The sequence below is a fragment of the Engystomops pustulosus genome, chromosome 5 (genome assembly GCF_040894005.1).
Source record: "Engystomops pustulosus chromosome 5, aEngPut4.maternal, whole genome shotgun sequence".
Lineage (NCBI taxonomy): Eukaryota > Metazoa > Chordata > Amphibia > Anura > Leptodactylidae > Engystomops > Engystomops pustulosus.
In genome coordinates, this window is record NC_092415.1 from 109,067,021 (window position 1) to 109,091,989 (window position 24,969).

General features: G+C 41.7%; 1 protein-coding gene across 1 annotated transcript in view; it reads right to left on the reverse strand.

Moving 5' to 3' along the window:
• Positions 1-4,061: 4,061 nt before the first annotated feature.
• Positions 4,062-24,969, reverse strand: part of LOC140134129 (uncharacterized) — an 82,774-nt gene continuing 61,866 nt past the window's right edge. The window contains exons 3-5 of the mRNA XM_072154762.1: positions 18,087-18,249; positions 10,842-10,971; positions 4,062-7,168 (exon numbers count right to left, since the gene is read on the reverse strand). Of these exons, the coding sequence (XP_072010863.1) occupies positions 6,948-7,168; positions 10,842-10,971; positions 18,087-18,249 (514 nt within the window). The 3' untranslated portion in view covers positions 4,062-6,947. The remainder of the gene's footprint in view (positions 7,169-10,841; positions 10,972-18,086; positions 18,250-24,969) is intronic.

Genomic DNA, 24,969 nt, shown 5'->3' on the forward strand with positions numbered 1-24,969 from the left:
TTATTAATGTGTCCAATGAAACTGCCAGGCTTATGAATGTTTTAAATGCCCTTATAAGCCCACTTATATACTTGTCAAAATTTAGATCAGGCTCCTGTACCAGTCTTTGTGATTGCACCAACCTAAGTCTCTGTTCTTGTGAGTGCTCCCGCCAGCCCCCACCTGTTGATACTATACAAACTGTGCAACTAGTGTCACTAATGATCACTGTGACTTAAACAAAGGGACTTTTTCAAGAATATCAAGACTATAATAATTTATAGTATAAACTATTTAGTGTATCTATCTATCTATCTATCTAACCACACACACAAACGTATGATTTAATTATTGAGTTGAAATCATTTTTAAGATGCATTCAAGAGACATGTTACTGAATTAATGGTAATAACTATTGATGTAAATCAATAAATATTTATTGGAGCAACTGTTCGGTAGTAAGAAGCTGCTCTATCCCTTCCTTCTGAAGCGCTGCTTGGTCAGATTGTTTGCTGTGTATTAACAAAACCTTATACACTCACTTTATTAGGTACACCTGTCCAACTGCTCGTTAACACTTAATTTCTAATCAGCCAATCACATGGCGGCAACTCAGTGCATTTAGGCATGTAGACATGGTCAAGACAATCTCCTGCAGTTCAAACCGAGCATCAGTGTGGGGAAGAAAGGTGATTTGAGTGCCTTTAAACGTGGCATGGTTGTTAGTGTCAGAAGGGCTGGTCTGAGTATTTCAGAAACTGCTGATCTACTGGGATTTTCACACACAACCATCTCTAGGGTTTGCAGAGAATGGTCCGAAAAAGAAAAAACATCCAGTGAGCGGCAGTTCTGTGGGCGGAAATGCCTTGTTGATGCCAGAGGTCAGAGGAGAATGGGCAGACTGGTTTGAGCTGATAGAAAGGCAACAGTGACTCAAATCGCCACCCGTTACAACCAAGGTAGGCAGAAGAGCATCTCTGAATGCACAGTACGTTGAACTTTGAGGCAGATGGGCTACAGCAGCAGAAGACCACACCGGGTGCCACTCCTTTCAGCTAAGAACAGGAAACTGAGGCTACAAATTGCACAAGCTCATCGAAATTGGACAGTAGAAGATTGGAAAAACGTTGCCTGGTCTGATGAGTCTCGATTTCTGCTGCGACATTCGGATGGTAGGGTCAGAATTTGGCGTCAACAACATGAAAGCATGGATCCATCCTGCCTAGTATCAACAGTTCAGGCTGGTGGTGGTGGTGTCATGGTGTGGGGAATATTTTCTTGGCACTCTTTGGGCCCTTTGGTACCAATTGAGCATCGTTGCAACGCCACAGCCTACCTGAGTATTGTTGCTGACCATGTCCATCCCTTTATGACCACAATGTACCCAACATCTGATGGCTACTTTCAGCAGGATAATGCGCCATGTCATAAAGCTGGAATCATCTCAGACTGGTTTCTTGAACATGACAATGAGTTCACTGTACTCAAATGGCCTCCACAGTCACCAGATCTCAATCCAATAGAGCATCTTTGGGATGTGGTGGAACGAGAGATTCGCATCATGGATGTGCAGCCGACAAATCTGCGGCAACTGTGTGATGCCATCATGTCAATATGGACCAAAATCTCTGAGGAATGCTTCCAGCACCTATGCCACGAAGAATTGAGGCAGTTCTGAAGGCAAAAGGGGGTCCAACCCGTTACTAGCATGGTGTACCTAATAAAGTGGCCGGTGAGTGTAAGTCAGTGTATTGGAATCACTGTGAGTACTGTAACTGCCCTCAGACATAGGCCGCATTCACACAACTGTATGGGAGACGTATGTATGGCCGCAAGCTTGCGACCATACATACGACCCCCATAGAAGGCAATGGCTGCATGCAGTGAAACATGTCCTATCTTTCCCCGTCTTACAGGCTGTGCGCAATGGATCACCCCTCCTCCTCTCCAACGCGGCTGACGTATGCCCGCCTGGCCATAGCTCAGCTTTCATTTTCCATTGCCATGAGCAATTACAACAGTTTTGTTTTTAACAATTCTAATAAATCTTTTACAAAGTGTCAAAGGACTGTAATAACCAGAAACCTATAATCAGAACCGGGCAGATATATAAATAAATTCCTGGATGCCGCTCCCTGCTGCTGTCTAACTTAGCCGTCCATCACTCAATCCACAACTGGACGCAAAACTGAACTCAAGATAACACATCCATATTTTCCAATGAACACTGGGGCCCACCTACTACTACATAGAAATATTCTGGGATAAGGGAATTTCTAAGCACTAGCGGGGCCAGTGAAGTAAAGGATAACCTAAGCCCTTTCTCCCTCCCTCTCTGTTAGTGCTCGGCTCTTGGTTTGTGTACAGGGGCTGCAGTGGTGACGTTATCTCAAGGCATTAATGTTAGGGATAGTAGAAGAGTTACTTCTGGTTTCCCGGGCTTTCTGCTGGTGGCTGGGCTGTGGTTAGGGATGTAAGTGTTCGCACTGTTCACCAACCTTCCAAACCTTTATAAGAAGGCGACACACAGGTGACATGTCTTCTCCTTCATGTCCAGAATCACCGTAAAATCTGGTTGCAGAATTTTCTGGCAGATGTGTACAGCTCTGGGAAGCAGATCCCCCTCACTGCGCCCCTAAAAATACCACAGTTACTTACAATAAAATGACACCTGGATAAAACAATGTCATACACACTGCCCCCCTCCAGATTTTAATAAGGCCCCCCCAATCACACTGCCACTCCCCCTTCATATTTTATTAAGTTCCCCCATAATCACAGCCACCCCCTCCATATTTTATTAAGGCCCCCCTCATACACACTGCCATTCCCACCCCATCCATATTTTATTAAGGCCCCCCTCATACACACTGCCATTCCCACCCCATCCATATTTTATTAAGGCCCCCCCATGCACACTGCCACCCCCCTCTATATTTTATTAAGCCCCCCTCCTTTCCATATATTATTAAGAGCCCCCACTCCTCTCCATAATTTGTTAAGGCCCCCCTCCCCTCCATAATTTATTAAGTGACCCCCCTCCACTCCATATTTTAAGGGTCCCTACTCCTCTCCATAATTTATTAAGGGCCCCCCTTCCCTCCATAATTTATTAAGGCACCCCCTCCCCTCCATATTTTATTAAGGTCCCCCCTCCTCTCCATATTTTATTAAGCCCCCCCCTCCCCCACATAATTTATTAAGTGCCCCCCTCCCCATTTTATTGAGGACCCCTCCGGCGGGCCAGACCGACCCTTTATATGTTGAAGTCTAATATTACATGATTAAAGACTATTGTACTTTAATAATTGGACATGGAATATTTTTTTCCTGAGTTAGGCCTTGTGCAAATGAAGCACACGCCGGGTCAACGCACTATGACCAATCACGGAAAAAAATAGGACATATTCTATGTTTTGCTGTATTATTGCACAGTTTGCTCGCCTTTCAATTGAGAGGTGAGGTACTTTCACCCCTCCTCAGTCCTAAATCCAGCTAGATGCTCGCCCGGGTGCGAATACCTTTGTGTGCATGTGGCATTAAAATCAAAAGCTAAAAAAAAAAATCAAAAAAGGGCATAAAAAAAAAACACTTTATTTTCCAATTCTAAGGATTTCAGTTAAGACGCATAGAAAATCTGTTACATATATAGGGGCACATTTACTAAGGGTCCGCAGCTGCGAATCCGTCGGGTTTTTCCCGAATATTTCCGCTTTGCGCTGTATTTCACGGGATTGTGGCGCACGTGATCGATTTTTGGCGCAATCGCGCCGACTTTTGCGCGACAGAAATCGGGGGGCGTGGCCACCGGACAACCCGAAGGATTCGGAAAAAATGCGGAAATTAAAAAGCCATTTGTGTCGCAAGATCAAGCACTCACATACACCAGAAAAAAGCAGGTGAACTTCGGCGGACCTCGGTGCAGCAGCGAAACATGGTGAATATCGGCGCACGGACCTTAGTGAATCCCGGCAGAACCCGAATCAGCGTCGGAGAAACCGCCGCTGGATCGCGACTGGACCGGGTAAGTAAATGTGCCCCACAGACTGTTAATTCTTCTTTCGGTAAAGAATCAGAAAACATCAGTTTTTAATATTTTATTGAGAAATATGCAAAGTGAGACACAATACTGTACACAATAAAAAAATGTTTGTGTGCTTGGTAAAGGAAGTACAACATCAATAAAAAATTGTTAAGACTAATAGCATTATTTATATTTTTACTTAGCCCCTACTAAAGTTTCTAATTAATTCTAGCCTTAGATGCATTAGAGGAATTTAAATATGTGCAAGTACTGGGATATCAGAAAAGAAATTGCAGACTAGTAGGCACACTAGTAGGCAGACTAGTAGCATGATGTAATGGGTCCACACAATATAAAAGTTTGAGCCTAATGTAATTCTGACTATGAAAATAAAGTTTTAAAGTTACAGAATCTTTAACCACTGCCATCAGATTCAATAAGCTATGTGACGTGCCCTCCTTCATACCACTGATTGGTAGGAAAGTCAGACTACTACCAACCACCCTACAGTGTTATCATATTCAAATATATCTGTAAACATTTGTGGAAATTGCCTAAAGTGTATTCCAACCTGCTGACAGTAGATTAGGTGTTAAAGAATTTGTGCTTTACAGTCAGCGCCTTCTAGTCTAGTGGAATGTAATTAGTAACCTATCATTGTCTACATATAACACAACTGATTTTGGCACAACATGTTTTACAGCCAACAGTATGTTTAACTACAACAGCAACCCGCTATTGTATGTATACTTTATATATTCCAAACAAATTAGAGTTAGTTAAAATAATTTTGGAGAACAACTGAACTAACAGTATATGTGTGATATCATAAGGCAGTTACATAAAATTACAATTACACAAAACAGATTTATGGAATTGTTAACTATGATTGTAAAAGTTCTCCCCCGAGAAGTAATCTACCTATTATTGTTTGGTAGGAAAACAGGTTATCTAGGGACATGTTAAAGCTACAGTCTAAGGCCTCATTCACACGGCTGTTTTCCTGCCAGTTGACATGAAACATAAAATTCCATTATCAAGCAAAGTAGTGTAAAAGATATTTTTTTGAATTCTTTGTTGTTGCTGATTTGCTTTGCCCTCCATAGTAAAAAATAGGATAATCATTGGATCCACCATTTCATGCAACTGAAAGTTTCCTAAAACCAACTATGACATATATCTCTAAAAAGTTTAACTTTTTGGGGTCAATCTGAGGATTTTCTTATGAATTATCAACACGTTGCCTTAATTTATGCAACCGGCTGCATAATATGTACTTGGTTCATTTACTGCAACCACAAAGCAATATACAGATAGGAATTGACGTTCAAAATGTTTAAGGAACACCGAAGCTACAGAATACATAGTAATGAAAACAATATGAAAAATGGAATATAATTCTCATAATCAATTAAAGCCATGAAATAAATGTAAAAAATATTCAGTGTGTGTCCTGGGACGACTAGCCACTTGCGACTATCTCTCTAACCTTTCAGCACGGAAAAGCCCTTCAAACCCTGTCTTTTGAAAAGGATTTTACAAGTTAGATATGAAGAAAATATTACAGATTGATAAAAATGAGGCCAAGTGTATTTCCTGTTTACTTCCTTTACTAGGTTTAGAGTTTCATTAAAACAGTAATTTATTGCAACACTATATACAAACCATGTAACAGATATCCTATGGAAAATGTAAAGGATAAAAAGTTTTTACAGTGTTACATGATAAAAATATGATTTAAACCACAATTTTTTCATGCTCCTAGAATATTCTTATTGAATTCTACCAACTTGCTAGCTATGTGTCATCACGTACTAACTGGCAGCCTCTAATTTGTGTTTCTTGTGTTTGCAATTTCTTTACAAAAAGTATCTCCCTTGATAAGTTCTACATTTCTAAACAGTCATAGATCACTGATACTGTTATGATGTATGAATGCAATTTGGTTTGTTCCCCAAAAAGAACATACAAGACTTGACTTAAACATTACACATAATTCACAAACAAGATATACTGTAGACAACAAAGACCAACCTGAAACAATACTTCACAAGAAATTAATGACTTCGTTCTTTAGCTAAGCCTTCTCTAAAAGCTATGCTCCAGCTGTCCTCCAGTGCAAAATGTTCTCCAGTTTGAAACATCAATGTATGTATGAGGAGCTTTAAATGTTCCAAAAAAGGGTTGCTTGCTGTGTGCTTTCTAAGAAACACTATTGCGCAGGCTACAACCTTGAGGTAACCCAGAACACTGGGCAAAATCTGCTTTGCTTACTGAAAAGATCCATCAGCAGATTGTTGTAAATGCTGAAGAAGGTGTAAAGGCCATAGGGACTCGTTTTGTAGTTTTTCCTGCATTAAAGAACTGCATTGTCTATAGTACATGTTCAATTGGCTTCTTTATACCTCAGGGCAGTGATCAAAAAACTGAAATTCTCCAACATTGCCCTGTACTGGTCTTAACCAATAGAACAAATTCATTAAGTGTCCATCATACTCCTAGAGAAACATCTCTTAAGTTCTCAGTCCATGTATGGTGTGTAATGCTATTCTTTCTTGTCTTTGACATGCAGTTGACAGGGCTGATGCCCTTCTGGCCTCTTCTCAGATTCTCTAAAAAAAATAGTTTTCTATGAATTTTAGAACAAAAAAAGTTACTTGTGACAACCCATTACTAGGCCAACACTGTAGAATGGCAGGAGCAGTTTAACAATAGGCTGGTTTCCTTGTTGGCAGTTTCTGTAAATAGTCTGTATGCATAGAAAATGATGAATCAAAAAGAAATTGAAGAAGAAAGACTACTATACAAAGATGTCTATTCGGAGTTTGAGAGCTTTTTTCATCCCCTTGGCACCAATATACAACTGTTCCCATCCAGGAAAATAATTCACTGTCTCAAATATAAAATGTTGATTAATACCTGTTACCACATAGAAATGGCAGAGCTACAGAACACAGTTTTGTGAGTTCGAAGTATTTGGTGATGTAACGCTCTGATGGTATGGAGAGGTAGTCATTTCTTCAATTACTATGGGTGGAGTATAAGGCGGGGGTGCTTCATTTAGGCTGGAAACATCATAGTTTTCTGTCATGTTTAAAAAGTGTGAGTCTGGGTCACATACTTCTGGAGTCAACTCACTGTATGGAGGAGGCTTCAAATCATCTGCTACATAATGAAAAGAAAGACAATCAGTGAACAACTTTGTTAGAATATTTTTAGCAGCTACCAAATTACAATACTAGTAAAAAAAAGTATTGTATAGGGCACTCTATAGGCTTTTCCTACTTACTTTTTCAATACTGTATATACTCGTGTATAAGCCGAGTTTTTCAGCATAAAAAATTTGCTGAAAAACTTCAACTCGGCTTATCTCTAAAAAAAATAAACTTACATACTCACCTTTCAGCGTCCCCGATGCTTGTTGCGGGTCCTCTTCTGTCTTCTTTCCACTACAGCAGGCAGAACCGCGGCCATGCGATCTGCCAGCTGGCGCATTCTATGACGCGGCCACTAGTGACGTCATACTATGCGCTGGCCGGCAGAGTGCATGAACACGTCTCTGCTGGCTGTTACAGCAAAAAGATGACAGAAGAAGAGCCGTGACGAGCATCGGGGACGCCAGAAGGTGAGTATGTAAGTTTATTTTTTTATGCGGGCTGGCTATATACTAAAGGGTGCTGGCTGGCTGTAGAGTAAAGGGGGCTGGCTGGCTGTATACTTAAGAGGGCTGGCTTTATACTACTGGGGGCTGGCTGGCTATATAGTACAGGGGTCTGGCAGGCTATACAGTACAGGGGTCTGGCAGGCTATATAGTATAGGGGTCTGGCAGGCTATATAGTACAGGGGTCTGGCAGGCTATATACTACAGGGGCTGGCAGGCTATATACTACAGGGGCTGGCAGGCTCTATACTACTGGGGCCTGGCTATATACTACAGGGGACTTTCTGGCAGGTTATATATTACAGGGGACTTGCTGGCTATATACTGGGAGGCTGTGACCAATGCATTTCCCACCCTTGGCTTATACTTGAGTCTATAGGTATTCACAGTTTTTGGTGGTAAAATTAGAGGCCTCGGCTTATACTCGGGTCGGCTTATACGCGAGAAAATAGTTATTTTAGAGAAAATTCTGATTTTATCTTTATGTTATTGAGGATCTCCATTATTATACAAAGTACAAAACATTCACATTTCTTTAAAGAACGTTTAGTGTCTTATAGTTGCAGACATTGCAGGTAGAAGTGTACTAATGGAACTCCTCATGAAACCAGTTTACCATCCTTCAAACTTCCTGCTGGTACGTCTGGTTTCTTCTATTCATGCCCACTTACAATACCCCTCCTGACATCCCATATAGAACACAGGCGAATCAGCAGGCATGGCCACATCCCTGCTGCAACAAGAAGGTAATTTTCACAAAATGTAATTTTTTTTTTTAAAGGATATATCTGAAATAAGAAAGGTATGTCTGGAAGACTTATGGGGTGCTCTATACTACTGGTGGCGAACCTATGGCATGGGTGCCAGAGGTGGCACTCAGAGCCATTTCTGTGGGCACTCTGACCATCGCCCCAGCACATATTTCACCAAATAGGACCAAATCCACCAAATCATCCTAGCAAATAAATGTTATCGTTTGTATAATGAAAAGATATACTTTCTGTATGAGTTCCTCATTGTTTTCTAGATCTCTGCTTGCAGTCAAGGAAGCTTCGTTATTTATTTCCAGTGGATAGAAATCTGACCATAGTCACACAGGTGCACAGCTCGTTATAACACACAGCTCTGATTACACTTTGATACTAATGATTTCTGCACCATGGTCAGATTTCTGTCCCAAAAAAAAAAAAAGTTTTCAACAGAATGGCAGCAAGCAGAGATCTAGAAAACCGTAAGGAATTGATATAGAAAGTATATTGGAAAAATGCATAACTTTTTATTATACAAACAATAGCATTAATGCTGCTCCCAGTGCTATTTTAAAGCAACACTTCATTGGCTGTTTGGAACTGCGGGAAAAGTGAACAGGTGTGGACAGAACTGCAATATCTTTGGAGATCTTCCTGCTAGACCCACCATTCTTCCTCTACAAGGAGACCCTGGAGAGAAGCTACAACAAGAGTCTGAATTTGCCCTCCTGTATTGGTGGTCTCAGGGGGCCGATACAATTGTAAGATGTGGAAGAACAGGTGGCAATAAGTTACTGCTTAAAATGCCATGTTGGCATTTCACAGTAAATAAGGGAATTTTGGTTGTAGTTTGGGCGCTCTGTCTCCAAAAGATTTGCCATCACTGTCCTATACAATACTTTGTTTATTTGTGAGATGATTTGGAAGTTGGTAGACTATCTTTGAGAAAGAGTATAGGAATACTAAGAATCATGGAATACCTAGTATCTGAGTCACCAATGTTACAAAATACCAACTGCCCTGAAAACTATGTAAAGAAAAGCACTAAAGTTAAGGAAGTCTGTCCCATTCATCTCCAAACTCCTGGAGGCCTAATGTATTCTCGACTAACCCGCTATTTCTCTGTAAACTCTCTTCTTCATCCCCTACAATCCGGGTTTCGTACTATGTATTCTGCTCTTTCTAAAATCTCCAATGATCTCCTCACTGCTAAATCCATAGGGCACTATTCTTTCATTTTTCTTCTAAATCTCTTGACAGTGTCTGATACTGGGGACGACCTGTTCCTCCTCAGGATGCTCCTTTGGCCTGAAGGGCACTGTTCTCTTTGTTTTCTTCCTTTCTCTCTGACTGCACTTTCAGTTTCTACTTTTCTGGATCTTTCTTTTCTCATCTTCTGCTCACTGTCGGGGTTCCTCAGGGCTCAGTCCTAGTTCCTCCTTTCTTTTCCCTCTACACTGTCACTATTGAGAAAATCATCAGCAGATTTGGTTTTCATTGTCATCTTTATGCTAATGGTACCCACCTATATACTTCTGCATGTAAGATTAACCCTGCCTTACTTCAAAATACTAGTATTTGTCTTTCTGCTGTCTCTAACATCATGATATCTCTCTTTTGAAACGTAATCTTTCCAAAATGGAACTTTTTATATTTACACTGTGTACTAAACAACCCAACCCAAATCTACATCTGTCTGTGGGATCACCATAACCCTAAGGCAGCAGGCCCACTGTCTTGGGGAATACTTGACTCTGACCTCTCTTTTGCACTGTATATTGAATTACTTGCATGTTCATACCATATCCACCTTAAAAACATTTCTAGAATCCAACCATTTCTTACAATGGAAACCTCTAAAATGCTAATTGTTGGTCTGATTCACTCAGGTCTAGACTACTATAACTCCCTACTAATCAGCCTTCCACTAACTCTCTCCTCTACAATCTATACATCACACAGAAGCCAGGCTTTTCTTTCAAACCAATTGCTTCAAGGACTCCTCCAGTCTATATCAATCACTGCATTGGTTGCCTGTCTCCTGAATACAGTTTATATGAATCACCCTCATCACCTGTGCTCTTTCATCTGCCATTGATCTGAAATTATTCTGTTCCCTTATTCGAACCTCCCACTCAAGTCTCCAGGACTTCTCCCGACCTGCACCAATTCTCTGGAATGCCCGACACTGGTCTATCAGACTAATACCCAACCTCCAAAGCTTCAAACATGCTCTTAAAACACATTTATTTAAGCAAGCCAATCACATTTCCTTACTGCATGCAATTTTAACTGTCCCCTCCAATCTTTTTTCTGACAAATGACAAAGGTTTTCTGCAGTTCCATTAATGGTAGCTGACCACTGGTTTAAACACTGGCAAACATTCCATTAATACTATTTAGCAAATGTACAACGTTTGATCATACCTGCAGAGATGGCTTCATATGGAGGTGGCACTTCAAGCTGGCTATAGGAGGGTGCGGGAGGTAGTGAGGCAGAAGGTTCGCCTAGAGAGCTGTCATCTTGAACACCATACCAATTGGCCCACACTGAGGGCTGCAAAACAAAAATAGGAATATGGAGTATAATGGCAAATTTAACATTAAAACACTGTGAGCAACTGCTTGCCTTTCTTGCTCTCAGAATGCTACTCAATTGTGAAATGTATTGATATGGACACTTTGTACACAATATTGATGCTTATATTATTGGCATCCTGGATGTATTATTTAGGCTCTATTCAATATGCTTTCTGAACCTTAACTATTGTTAAACTCATTTATTCATATTGAAAATATTGAATTCAATATTGAAAATATTGTTAAAATCAGTATCATACAATATTCAGCAAAACAGTATATACAGACAGTAGATTCATTTTGTCATTATAGGGGTTGGCTGACTTTCATAAAAATTCTTTAAATGAGGGGCTGTAATTACCTCCTCCAGTGCTACCGATCTCCCGTGCCACGACCCCTGTCCCAGCACCTGATACAGTGCTGGGAAATAGGGACAGGTGGGACATACTGTTTTGCTGAATATTGTATGATATTTATTTTAACGATATATTCTTATATATAAGAAAATGAATAAATGAGTATAACAGTAGTTAAGAAGAAGACACAACAGTTTGTAATTATAAAAATAAAACAGCCTTTTAGAAGGATTTAAAAAAAATCTTTCCAACGTATACAATGGATAATAGGAATGTGTCCCATTGTATTCTTATACAGTGGGATATGTTCTCTGGTTTAGCTTTAACCCTTAAAGGTCGGAGGAGTGAAAATCATTAGCAGCAGTGATTTGCTGCTGTTATGACAGGGGGCCCTGTGCTCTCCCAATGCCTCTGCCCCTGCCTACTTGTACTAAGCTGCAAGTACCAATTGTCTCAAAGCCACAAATGCAAGAAGAAAAATGTTTAGAAAGCTGATCAGGTAAGCAAGTTCTGTCCGCTGATAATCAGGGCTTCTACCAATTGACGGAACTGTCCTTATATCAGTGGAGAACATCTATAGTGGACATTCAGTGGAGGATGGGGATCACTGCCATACATTGTCTACAGGCATATGGAGATATAACCATGTTGACATCCCACATGTTGTGGGGTATGCTCTGAATTATTCTGCCTTGTCTGATGTAGTGTATGCACATTGCCTATCACGTTGTACACCATTCCTTTTTTTTGTGAAAATTGAAAAACTTAACAATTTACAGTTAAAGAAAGCTATATGAACCCCAAGTTCGTGCAAATTAAACTATTGATCTTTATGTAAAAAACAAGACTCACTGGATAATGTTACGGGGGAAGGGGGCTGATTAGCTTTTTCACTATACTTTGCTCTGCTTTTCGGATGATTGCCTTGGGGAGTAGGAATGGTCCAGTCAGATCAGTTATGCTATTCTGTTGCGCCCTGAATCTAGTGGGGGTGGGGCCTCCCAGACCCCAAACTGTACCATTCGCCAGCCGAGCTTCAGCGCCTTGTAGACTAGCACTACCATTCTACATCTTAGCAGTGGGTGGGTGTGGAGATTGCACTTACCCATCCATATCTGCACACAATCCCATGGCTCCAGACTGCCCAGAGGGGTCTGTGCACTCCCTTTTCTCCCCCTACTTTTATCACAAATGGGACAAACTAGTCTCCAGGGACTTTCTGGCGAGATTGAGAGGACCCCTTACCCCTCTGTTTCACAACCCAGCATTTCCATGGAGAATGGATAGGCACAGATTCCTACTTTAGCTCCGACACTGACTCTAGATTTGGCTCATCCCAAATGGCCCTTGAGGCCCTCCTTAGGTCCCCATTCCCTCCTGAACATGTGCTATCCCAACTCTATGTTATCTTACTGAGTGAATCCTCTTGTGGGCAAACGTGGTTTGACATTTACCTGGGAGACAGAAATTTCAGTTGAGCTTATTGACGTGGAAAGGGAAAAAGCCTCTCATCTGCCACATATTGCCTCTGCCCTGTAGTTCCCAGGAGATGAACTACAAAATATTATCCAGGTGGTACAGTTGCCATCTTATGCTTCACAAAATTTATATGGCGGATTATGACCTCTGTTGGAGGTGCAATGCGGAGGTGGGATTCGTGTTGCATATCTGGTGGAGCTGTTAGGAAATCCAACCTTTCTGGCAAATGGTATTTGATACCTAGAACTGGGTAACTGGTGGAAGCGCACCCAGGTCTTCAATTAAAAAGGGCCTCTTTCGCCATTTTCTTGCAGCAGCGTGGATGGAGACTACCGTGGAGTGGATACAAGAGTTTCGATTTATACGAAGAGTTGGTGGGCGATGACTTTCCAAATCCGAGCAAAACAAACCGAGTCTGGGCCCCTTGGAAGGAATAAGACCCTACTTTTCAGGACCTCTTTCTCTGTAAGCACAACCCTATTCAAACAGATAACACATGTGGAATGAAGATATGGGAGACACCTCCCCCTTCCCTCCCTAGCCTATACCCCACTTCCCCTATCCCCCCCCCCCTTCTCTTGTCTGTATTGTCTGTATGTCTTGTCTGTCTTTGGTTTGTCTGTTCCTGGTCAATTAGATTAAGCATACAATACAGACCCCGCAGCAAGTATTCTCATGACACATTGTACCTATGTTCATCTTATGCTCCCTGCGCGATCGCCATTCATACTGGAGAACCTTATGTTTGTTTGTTTTCAGGGACAGGTTCTCTTTAAAGGGGAACCTACCACCACGGATCTACCTATAAAGGTAAATTGGGTGGTAGGTGGATCTATAGGATGTGAGGATAGCCCTTTTAAGGGCTAATCCTCACGTCCCCGCAATTTTTTGATAACTTTTATTCTCCTAATATGTACATTTTCTTATGTGTCTACTGGGGCGTGGACTAGCCAGAGCTGAGGCTCCTCGTGGCTGGCCCGCGTATGCGCAGCTATGTGTTACAGTTAAACCAGTTAAACTACACAGTAATGTGTTACAGTTAAACCAGATTGCAATTGTAAAAAAAGCCTCTATCTTTTACATGAAAAGAGTTAAAATAACATTTTATAAAATTTATGACCAGCCAACTAGAATTGATTTTGACGTTTTCTATTTTCTCCACATGTTTTACATTTACATGCATAGCTGCCATTTTTAAAAATGTGAAACATTCCTGTTATCTAAAAGTTGTATTATCAGCAGTTCTACAAATCTTACTAAATCTTACAGAATACTTTCTGCTGGGTTAAAAGAAGGAAAAAAAGAAAAATTCTTTTGTAACAAGACCACAGAGCCTATTACATTTCTTGATGCTGGAGATTTCACATGAGTTATTTAAGTGTCCTATCCAGACACAAAAATCTGCTTTGCAGATTCCTTGATGGCTTATCTTCTCCTGAGGTAATGTCCCATATTCAGTTGTTTAGTTTAAGTCTATAAGATACTGCAAGGAAATTTATCAGAACTGACTGTACGGCTTAAAGGTAATCTACTTCTAAATTAAAACTAAAAATACTTACCTATGCTCCTCTTGTTGTTGATCCCGCAGGTTTCCTTCTGTAAGCTTGACATGCCTGGATCATCTAAGAAAGATACTTAATGCGTGGGGACGATATATCCTGTGCTCATGACTGCTAATTATAATGTGGCCAAGATTGATGGATATAAAGTCAAGATTTTCCATTCATACCTGTTGTCATGTCAACCACTTTCAATAAAAATATCTTGTTATAAACTTAAAAGGGAACTTGTCAGGTGATTTGGGACTAGTGGTTTAGTGTTCCAAATCGCTCTGTATAATTACTGTTCGTAAACGCATAAAAATAATTTCTCAGTCTGGTCCTTTCAGCATCTGTGTGATACTGATAATGCTGCCGGAGTAGTACACCCTGGATTCACGGCACTAGTGCTGTAGGTGCAGAGCAAGTGCTATGAAGCTGGAGTAGTACACCCTGGCTTCATGGCACTAGCGCTGTAGGTGCACAGCATGTGCTATGAAGCTGGAGTGTTTCAGCTTCAGTGAAGCATTGAGAGAGGAGGTGCGAGAGCTCTGAATGTGAGTTCTCTGTGCCTTATCAGACTCACATCTGCATTAGTATAAATGCCTCATAAGGACCTGTGGGCAGTCCCAAATCTACCTGACAGGTTCTCTAATAAGATCCAAGATCCCACTGGTAGAAGTCAGAGCGGCACTGGTCATACAGAAGAAACAGGACATGTGTATGAGTACAGAGAGGTCTCCTATAAGTCACTACATAATTACCGTATATACTCGAGTATAAGCCGACCCGAGTATAAGCCGAGACCCCTAATTTTACCACCGAAAACTGGGAAAACCTATTGACTCGAGTATAAGCCGAGGGTGTAGTATACAGCCAGCCCCCATGTAGTATACAGCTTGCCGCCAGTAGTATACAGCTTGCCCCCCAGTAGTATACAGCTTGCCCCCCAGTAGTATACAGCTTGCCCCCCAGGAGAACACAGCTTGTCCCCTTGCAGTATACAGCCTGCCCCCAGTAGTATACAGCTTGTCCCCAGTAGTATACAGCCTTCCCCCAGTAGTATACAGCTTGCCCTCAGTAGTATACAGCTTGCCCCCAGTAGTATACAGCCTGCCCCCAGTAGTATACAGCCTGCCCCCAGTAGTATACAGCCTGCCCCCATCAGTATACAGCCTGCCCCAGTAGTATACAGCAGCCCCTATTAGTATACAGATAAAGAAATAAACTTAATACTCACCCTCCGTTGTCCCGATGTTCGTCGCGGCTCCCGATCCCCATCGCGGCTCCTGGCGGCTTCTTCACTCTTCACTCTTCTCTGGCCGGGAGATCGCGCCGGCCGTCGCACACTGTGATGCAGCGCTGTCGCCGCTGATGACGTCATCCGCGGCGACTGCGTCGCATCACAGTGTGCAACGGCTGGCAGATTGCATGAACGCGACTCTGCCGGCTAGAGAAGACAGAAGAGAAGACACGGGGAGCCGCCGGGAGCCGCGACAGGGATCGGGAGCCACGAGGAACATCGGGGACACCGGAGGGTGAGTATTAATTTTTTTTTTTTTATCATTGACTCGTGTATAAGTCGCGGCGAGGTTTTTCAGCACATTTTTTGTGCTGAAAAACGCGGCTTATACACGAGTATATACGGTATATACTATGATTATTAATAAGGAGGCCTGCGGAGAACCAGTATGGTGGAATATTGGTACATCTGGGTTGGGGGCCCACTTGGACAAGTTTTGCCCACCCCTACGCTGAACCCCTAGCTATCGTCTCTGGTGGCGGGACTTCCAACATAAATGTGGCGACTGATGCAAATCCGCTCCGGAGTGCCCATTTAGGCGCACTGTCGGGGTGGACACAGTGCAGCCGCAACACTAAAGTGGCTTAAACGCTTCATAAATACATGTATTTATGTGCAAAATGCCCCTGAAAACTGCCACAGGCAGTTTGATATGTGTGGGCCATTAAGGTTGATTATGTTCCAGCTTTGGTAAGGGTTCCCAGGAAAACAAATGTGTAAAGGTCCCAGTCTACTGCTGATATCCATCTCCAAATACCATTTAGTCAGACCATTTCTTCCCTGGAGTATCATAGAAAACAAGGTTAGAAAAAAAACATCAAGTTCTACCTTGTAGGCTTATTCTAAGCCATTTTGTGAAAAAATTTAGTTTTCTTGCAGGATGAAGAAAAGTAGATATGCAGATGAATTGGAATTTCTACATCCCAGAAATTATGTATATGCAATACACCATGTCACCTCCAGCTAGGTTGCATTTAAGACATGCTTTTATCCTGCTGGTCCATCGAAGCGCGGCGAAATGTTGAACACGTCAGTGTATGAAAGAAAATGACTTTACCTCCACTGTTCGTTCATTATTACTTATAGGGAACCTGTCTCCACATTTGTCATAAATACAGCTAGTGACATTCAGATAGAACTGACACCCTCTTTTTTAGCTAAAAATTATTTCATCCCCATGAAAATAATTTTGTTCTCTTATCGAGCCTCCTCAGCAGATCCTCCACATGTCCCATGCTACTTTCATGTCATGTGACCAGGATGATGTTGGCTAAGGTCCTTTACCCCCTTATATTTTCAAAATCTATCCCATGTATGTAACTGATCACATGAAATCTCAGCATGCCTTCTAGTTCTCCCCATGGGTCCATTGAGGCATGCTATAATTTCCTGTGATCAGGGACATACATGAGGTAGAGGAATTAACAAACCGCCTACTAAAGCGAGGTTAACCGCAATATCTCCTTAGGCAGACAATGGAGAAAGCCGTAAGCATGACCCCAGAGCAGCTATTGAATAAACTGGCCCTGAAAACTCGGAATGCCATCAAAAAGAATTGGTTTATGGTAAAATCTGATCCCTTATTAAAAACTGTAGCAGAAAACAGACTATTAGTCACGTTTCGTAGAAGCAAAACAATTAAAGATCATCTGGTACGTAGTAGACTTTCAGGGTCACCAAGAGAAGAGAACTGGTTAAACAAAAGCACCCCATTAGGTAACCAAAGATGTGGAAGTTGTAACCACTGCACACAGATGTTGACAGGAAAAATGATTAATATCGGAAGCATTGAACATAGGATAAGGCAATTCCTTAGCCGAATCATAACCAGGAAGTGTCCGCCTACTTCAGGAGAAGCTGGAGAGGATTTTACAAGTAGGGCTTATAGATATATCAGGCTGCATCTCAGGTTAGGAAGAGGCCAGCAGCATGATACAGGTATCATTGGAATGTCATGGGATATCTCCATTAGTACGAAATCTATATTTGGCAAGGTAACTTTGGAGTTACGCTTCAAAGAATCCTTAAATATTAGAAAAAAGGGGTCCATCAAGACTTGAATTCCTGCAGAATTAGGCCGAATGCATACAAATCATATGTTGGCCCGATTCTATCCTCTGAACACTTTGCAAAGAGCATGTAAAGGACCCTCCTCACCTTGAACTATAAGACGAAAGTACATATTTGCAGCAGTAAAAATTAAGTTTTATTGTCTGAAATGACACTTTCAGATACTACAGTTTTATTTACATAATATGATTTGTTATATCCTGTTTGAGGCAATGGGTGTCCTGGGATGTTGTCCTGTATTTTACAACCCAAGGAAGGCCTGTAACTCAAATGTCACTGGTTTTATGCTTTTGTACTTCATAATAAGACCTTGAACACTTTAGTACACACTAATATAAATACTTACATTTTGTCGCTGTTCACACAGTTGGTGCAGATATGCCCTTCCTCCAACAATTACAATCTGTGCATTTCGTGGATTGCTGAGATAAGCATCCAGCTGTCTCTGCCGTGAACGATACCAGCAGACGTAGAAGAATATTTTTATGATTATAAATATTATAACTATTCTGAGAAGAAAATAGAAAAAAATTAATTATTAATGCAGATAAAAAGAAAACATTTTAATCACGGTAACATTTAATGAAGATAATTTTTTCAATCTTCAATACTACAAATAATAGTAAAAAGATGGTACCTACCCTTACAAATCCAGTTTACAGAATGTAATGATTTTTACAGTCAAACTAAGCTATTTGTTTTCTTTTTGCTTTTACGTTAGTCCATATACAGACAAACACATTACAGTTCTTTAAAGATAAAGATTTCTGTGACTCCAGTTTAATATTTATTTTTGAAGAGGGTAGTTCCTGCTGCATGTGCTTAGACCTTTGCCCACTTAGATGAATGAGATTTGCTTGATAAGAACTATATTTCAATTTCTGCGTACTATATTTATAAGGAAACTAAAATCATTTTACCAATAGGGATTCCTACCCTAAGTGCCAGACGATTTGCATGTACAGGAAGAACATAAGTCTCCCTATTATCTTTCTCAGTAAGAGTTAATCCACAGGATAGGGCCTAAATGACTTATTAGTGGAGGTTTCAGCGCTATGATATCTCCGACAGGAGAACCCCTTTAAGCCACTTTCACATGAGCGTTTTTCATGTCCGCGCTCTGTGTATGTTTCTGGTGTGCAAGACTTGCACAAACTCCAGTCTTAAAATAACGTAGATCAAGCAGACTGGCTAACATAGCCATATTAATCCAAAAAAGCCAGCGCAAATTAACACAATTAATCAAGAAAGAACCAAAGAAATGGCTCACCAATATACACTTACCGGCCACTTTATTAGGTACACCTGTTCAACTGCTCGTTAACACTTAATTTCTAATCAGCCAATCACATGGCGGCAACTCAGTGCATTTAGGCATGTAGACATGGTCAAGACAATCTCCTGCAGTTCAAACCAAGCATCAGTATGGGGAAGAAAGGTGATTTGAGTGCCTTTGAACGTGGCATGGTTGTTGGTGCCAGAAGGGCTGGTCTGAGTATTTCAGAAACTGCTGATCTACTGGGATTTCACGCACAACCATCTCTAGGGTTTACAGAGAATGGTCCATATCCACTAAGAGGCTCCAGCTTCTTCATAGATCGGGGAAAATTTTGCCAGTTTTTTGCTATATTCTCTATTTTTCTATAGTCTAAAAAAAATCTATAAAAATCTTCTCCCTGGTCCAACGGCTCTGTCTTTTGCTCTTCCAGCCCGGACACATCACTATGAAGAGGCGGTGTATATTGTATGTGCTGCACGGGCCCCTACACTATGACGTACCGTGGCAACGCCGCGTCATGGTCATGCCAGAAGAACAGAAGACGGAGCCGCGAGGAGAAGACGGAGCTGCTGGGCCCGAGAAAAGAAGCCGAAAGGGGAGTATAGATTTTATTTTACTTTTTCAAGAGGAGGATGGCGGCATCTGGCAGGACATTTCATTAAAGGGGTGCATCTAGAGTGGACATTTCATTAAGGGGGGCATCTGCTGTGAACTGTGGGGGGCTGACTGGTGGTGTTATCTATATACTGAGGGGACGTGTACTGGGGCTGTCTACATAGTGAGTAGGCATGTGCTGAGGCTGTCTATATACAGAGTAGGCACGTGCTGGGGCTGTCTATATACTGAGTAGGCAAGTGCTGGGGCTGTCTATATACTGAGTGTGCACGTGCAGGGGCTGTCTATATACTGAGTGGACACAACTGTCTATATACTGAGTGGGCATGTGCAGGGGCTGTCTATATTCTGAGTAGGCATATGTTGGGGCTGTCTGTATACAGAGTAGGAATGTGCTGGGGCTTTCTATATACTTAGTAGGCAAGTGCTGGGGCTGTCTATATACTGAGTGTGCACGTGCAGAGGCTGTCTATATACTGAGTGGACACAACTGTCTATATATTGAGTGGGCATGTGCAGGGGCTGTCTATAAACTGAGTGGACACAACTGTCTATATACTGAGTGGGCACGTGCAGGGACTGTCTATATACTAAATGGGTACGTGCAGGGGCTGTCTATATACTGAGTGGGTACGTGCAGGGGCTATCTATATACTGAGTGGGCACTGCAGAGTCTAGTTTGTCATGGCTCAAAAATGTTTTGGTCAAAATAATAGCGTATAATGTAATTCGTCAATGTGGGAATGGATATGGGTGGGAGGGGCCCACAAAAATCTTCCAGTCAGGGGCCCCTAAATTCCTAGTGGCAGCCTTGGTTGGGACATAGGTTCGGTTACTGGACACATCTCTTAATATCTTGACTGGCTTTTGTACCCAGCATTGAGTAGTATCCCTTCATATTTGAAGGCCAATGGAGACTTTAAGGCCTTGATTGGCAAGATGGGTTTAGAATCAAACATTTTTTGAAAAATACATAATACGGTAAATAAAAGAGTCATAATCGGGAAGCAGTTGTAGAATGGTCAATACAATTGACTCATGCCTCAGAAATTAATGACAAGTAGTGGCAAGATGAGTTTAAAGGGAACCTGTCATTTTCACTAAAGACAGATTGTAAAAGCCCATGACACCTGCAGTGCAAAAATGCCTCTCTGTCTTTTCTTAGCATTTGCATTACAACATAATTGTGTGTTATAACTTACTCTTGCATCCTGATAAAATCCTGGGGTAGTCACAGAGGCTGGGCCTTGGTTTGGATGCATTTCAAAAAACAACATGTAACTGAGCTGCAGGCTGCCTCCATTTTTCTGCTCCTGTACAGCTTGACCCTCCCCCACTGATGTCAGGCTGACCAGGCTGTGACCTCTGAGAAGGAGCAGGAGGTGGAGCTGTACAGGAGCACAAAGGTGGGGGCCAAGCTCTGAGGAGTGAGTAACACAAACAAGTCACATGTTGTTTTTTGAAATGCATCCAAGTCCTGCCCCTGTGACTACCCCAAGATTTTGTCAGTATGCAAGGTCAGTTACAATATAATTTTGTGTTATAATGCAATTGCTTAGAAAAGGCAGTGAACCAGATTTGCACTGCAGATGTAATAAGCCTCTGCAACCTGTCTTTAGTGAAAATGAGGTCTCTGGTGACAGGTTCCCTTTAAAATGGCTTCTACTGAAGTCGAATGCCTGTATACTCGGATTCCGCACGACCTGGGGGTGGAGAGAGTCTGTGCTGGGCTGTTTAATGCTCAAAAAGAGGAGAATTATTTATACTTACCCCCAATGCGTTTTTTCAATGATAAATTCAATGATAAATGGCTATGGGCACTCCGGTGGCCTGTACTTTGACTAAAATTTTTCTTGCTGTCACGGTGAGGACGCCGCCGCTTCGTCACGTGACTTGGGGTGCAACTGTACGGGTTAATTTAGCCTACTCAAACTTGCTCTCACCTTTGACTCAGGACACAAATTGAGCATAAATCACACCTCATACAGCTCCAGCATCCCTCAGACTCGCTGCCACCACTTATTGCATTTATACTGGGACCAATAAGTATCCCCACTCTACATCAACTCTTCCTTCTCAGGCAGTCACCTTGTCACACCACTAAAAAGTTGGTCAGTGCATAAAAAAGATATTAAAAACAAAAGAATTACTAAATAAAATGACACACAACATGGCAAAACAGTTATAAAATAAAAAGGGAGAAAATAACAGAAACTTGCAACTTAAAGTAAATCCTGATTCCCTGGAGGTGGGAGAAATAAGGAACACACTCAGCTTGTCAAGCAGCCCCCAAAATGAGGTCACCACAGAACATTCTGCAGGTCAGAGTTTATCAGGTTGTACAGGATGTTGTAAAAGAGGCCTGGAAGCTTCAATAGATGCCTCATATTTCAACAAAGTTTGTAATTGCCCAATAGTTCAACCAATCTTATAAATTCACGATTAATATCTCCTTTACACTTGCAGTCTTTGAAAGTAGGTTCATTTCTACAGTGGACATGTTTTTGTCGTATGAGATGGTACGGAACAGTGTTTTTTGGAATTTGTGGATCCTTTGAGTAAATCCAATGATATGAATATGTGCTACACTTCCATTTTTTGGAGACAAACAGTTGGAATTTCTACAGGTGAAGGCAAAAATAGAGGGTAGATCAGTAACCTCCACCTTCAGAAAGTCAATGGCAACTAACTCCCTATTACGTTTCGATAGCTTCCATCCTGAAAACACAAAAGAAAGTTTACCCTATAGTCAATTCGAATAAAAAGATTGAGCAGTACTGAGACTGGTTTCATGCACCAATCTTTGGATTTGAAAGGGAGACTATTAGAACTTGGTTATCCAATACACCTGATAGACGAGGCACTGGAGAAAGTGGAAAAAAAACTCCATGGTAATCACTAGGACAGAAGGGAACCAGAAATATACAATAGAGGATAATAAGAGTAATACATTTGTATTCTCGTTTGGTTTCAATCCACATGGAAATGTGTTACGAGTGGCAATTCATAAAAACTGTGAGGTGTTAACCCTTTTGCTGCCGGGCATTATTGGAAATGTCGCGTTATTGACCAGCACAATTTTTACGTTTGCAAATAAAACATCACAGACAATTACAGCAAAATGAATTATAGTAAACCCCAACAAACCACATATTTTCTGAAAACAGCGCCATTTTCAACATTGCATTAAAGAGTTTATAGAAATAGGCGCCTTCATGCATTTTTGATTCAAAGTGTAAAATGTTATAAAAAAATGCATAAAATTCTACACAAAACATTGTGTAGAATACCTATTGACTCGAGTATAAGCCTCGGGTGGGAAATGCATTGGTCACAGCCTCCCCAGTATATAGCTGGCCTGCCAATATTACCCAGTATATAGCCTGCCAGACTCTGACCCCCAGTTTATAGTCAGCCCATGCGCCCAGTATACACCAGCCCCTGCGCCCAGTATACAGCCAGCACCTGCCCCAGTATACAGCCAGCCCCTGTCCCCCGATACAGCCAGCCCCTGCCCCCAGTATACAGCCAACCCCTGCCCTCCAGTATACAGCCAGCCAGCCCCTGCCCTCCAGAATACAGCCTGCCAGCCCCTGCCCTCCAGAATACAGCCTGCCAGCCCCTGCCCTCCAGAATACAGCCTGCCAGCCCCTGCCCTCCAGAATACAGCCTGCCAGCCCCTGCCCTCCAGAATACAGCCTGCCAGCCCCTGCCCTCCAGTATACAGCCTGCCAGCCCCTGCCCTCAGTACATAGCTAGTAGCCCCTGCCCACAGTATATAGCCAACAGCCCCTGTCCCCCCACTATATAGCCAGCAGCCCCTGCAGTATATAGCCAGCGCACCCGCAGGGCAGGAAAAAAAATTAACACATTCTCTAATTCAATGTTGTTAACAAAAATACACATTTCACAGATATAAGTCCAACCTGTCTCTTTCAATCCTGCTGTACACAATTTCAGTCGCCTCTTTTTTTACAATTCTGTATCTTCTGACTTTAGGGTCGGGCGCCATCTTGCTTTTCTGTCTGACGCTGTGGTGCTGAGATATTCTTTGCTCCCTGTCTCTGGTCCCCACCCTTGCATTCCTCACACTCACTGACTTCCTGCCTACAAACAGCACATTACATCCTGAGAAGAGCTACAAGCAGATAAGTTCTTTATACAGTGAGGGAGGCACCTCAGATCTAACAGTGTGTTGTGGAAGAGCAGAGATGTAGTAGAGCTGAGTGTGTCATTGTGTGTAATATGCATCTCATGGATCTTATCTCATCTCTGATGTGTCCCATCTCTCTTACCTTGTGACAGATACTAGTACAATGTTCGGAAGGTAATTGAAAGTGTAGATAAACATGTATCCTGCTAATCTAACCACATTGTCAGCACACAGAACTAGAGGGATCATAACGTGTCTGCTTAGAGAGTCCCCGCCCACACATTGGAATTTTACACCGACCATCACTGAGTGATAGGAGCTAAAACAGCAATAAAATTCTAAAATTCTAAATTAAGGGGTTAAAAATGATCTTTATTGTGTAAACTTCACTAGGGGATTCAAATTAGCAAATTTTCTTTTTTTCGTGAGCAAACCACTTTAGCTGTTTAAGTGCCGCCGGGAGTGATTTTTTAAATATAAAAATCGCACCCAAAATTCTCATTTTAAAACGTGAATACACATCAAACCTGGTTGGAAAAGGGCACCCAAAAAGGTAATTTTAGATGAGGGAATTGTAACTCTTGGGGCAAAAACAAGAAAGTAAAATCCTTTATGACATAGTTTATTATAGTTTATATGGTTGAAAAAAGACACATGTCCATCAAGTTCAAACAAGGAAGGGAAGGGATTGGATGAGGAAGGGATTTAGGGAAAACAATTCTATATAACATAACTATCAATGTTATTTAGATGTAAAAAAGACATCTAGACCCTTCTTGAAGCTCTCTGCTGTGCCTGCTGTGACCAGCGCCTGAGGCAGGCTATTCCACAGATTGACAGTTCTCATAGTAAAAAAGCCCTGTTGCCTCTGGTGATTAAACCTTGTTTTCTCCAGACGGAGACAGTGCCCCTTCATCTTTTGATTTGATTTAATTTGGAACAACTTTCCACCATATTTTTTGTACGGACCATTTATATATTTATATAAATTAATCACGTCCCCTCGTAGTCATTTCTTTTCCAGACTAAATAAATCTAGTTGTTTTAATCTTTGATCATAACTAAGACCCTCTATACCCCTTATCATTTTTGTGGCTCTCCGTTGAACCCTCTCCAGCTCCAGGGCATCCTTTTTATGGACCGGTGCCCTGAACTGGCAGCATACTCCAGGTGATGCCTAAC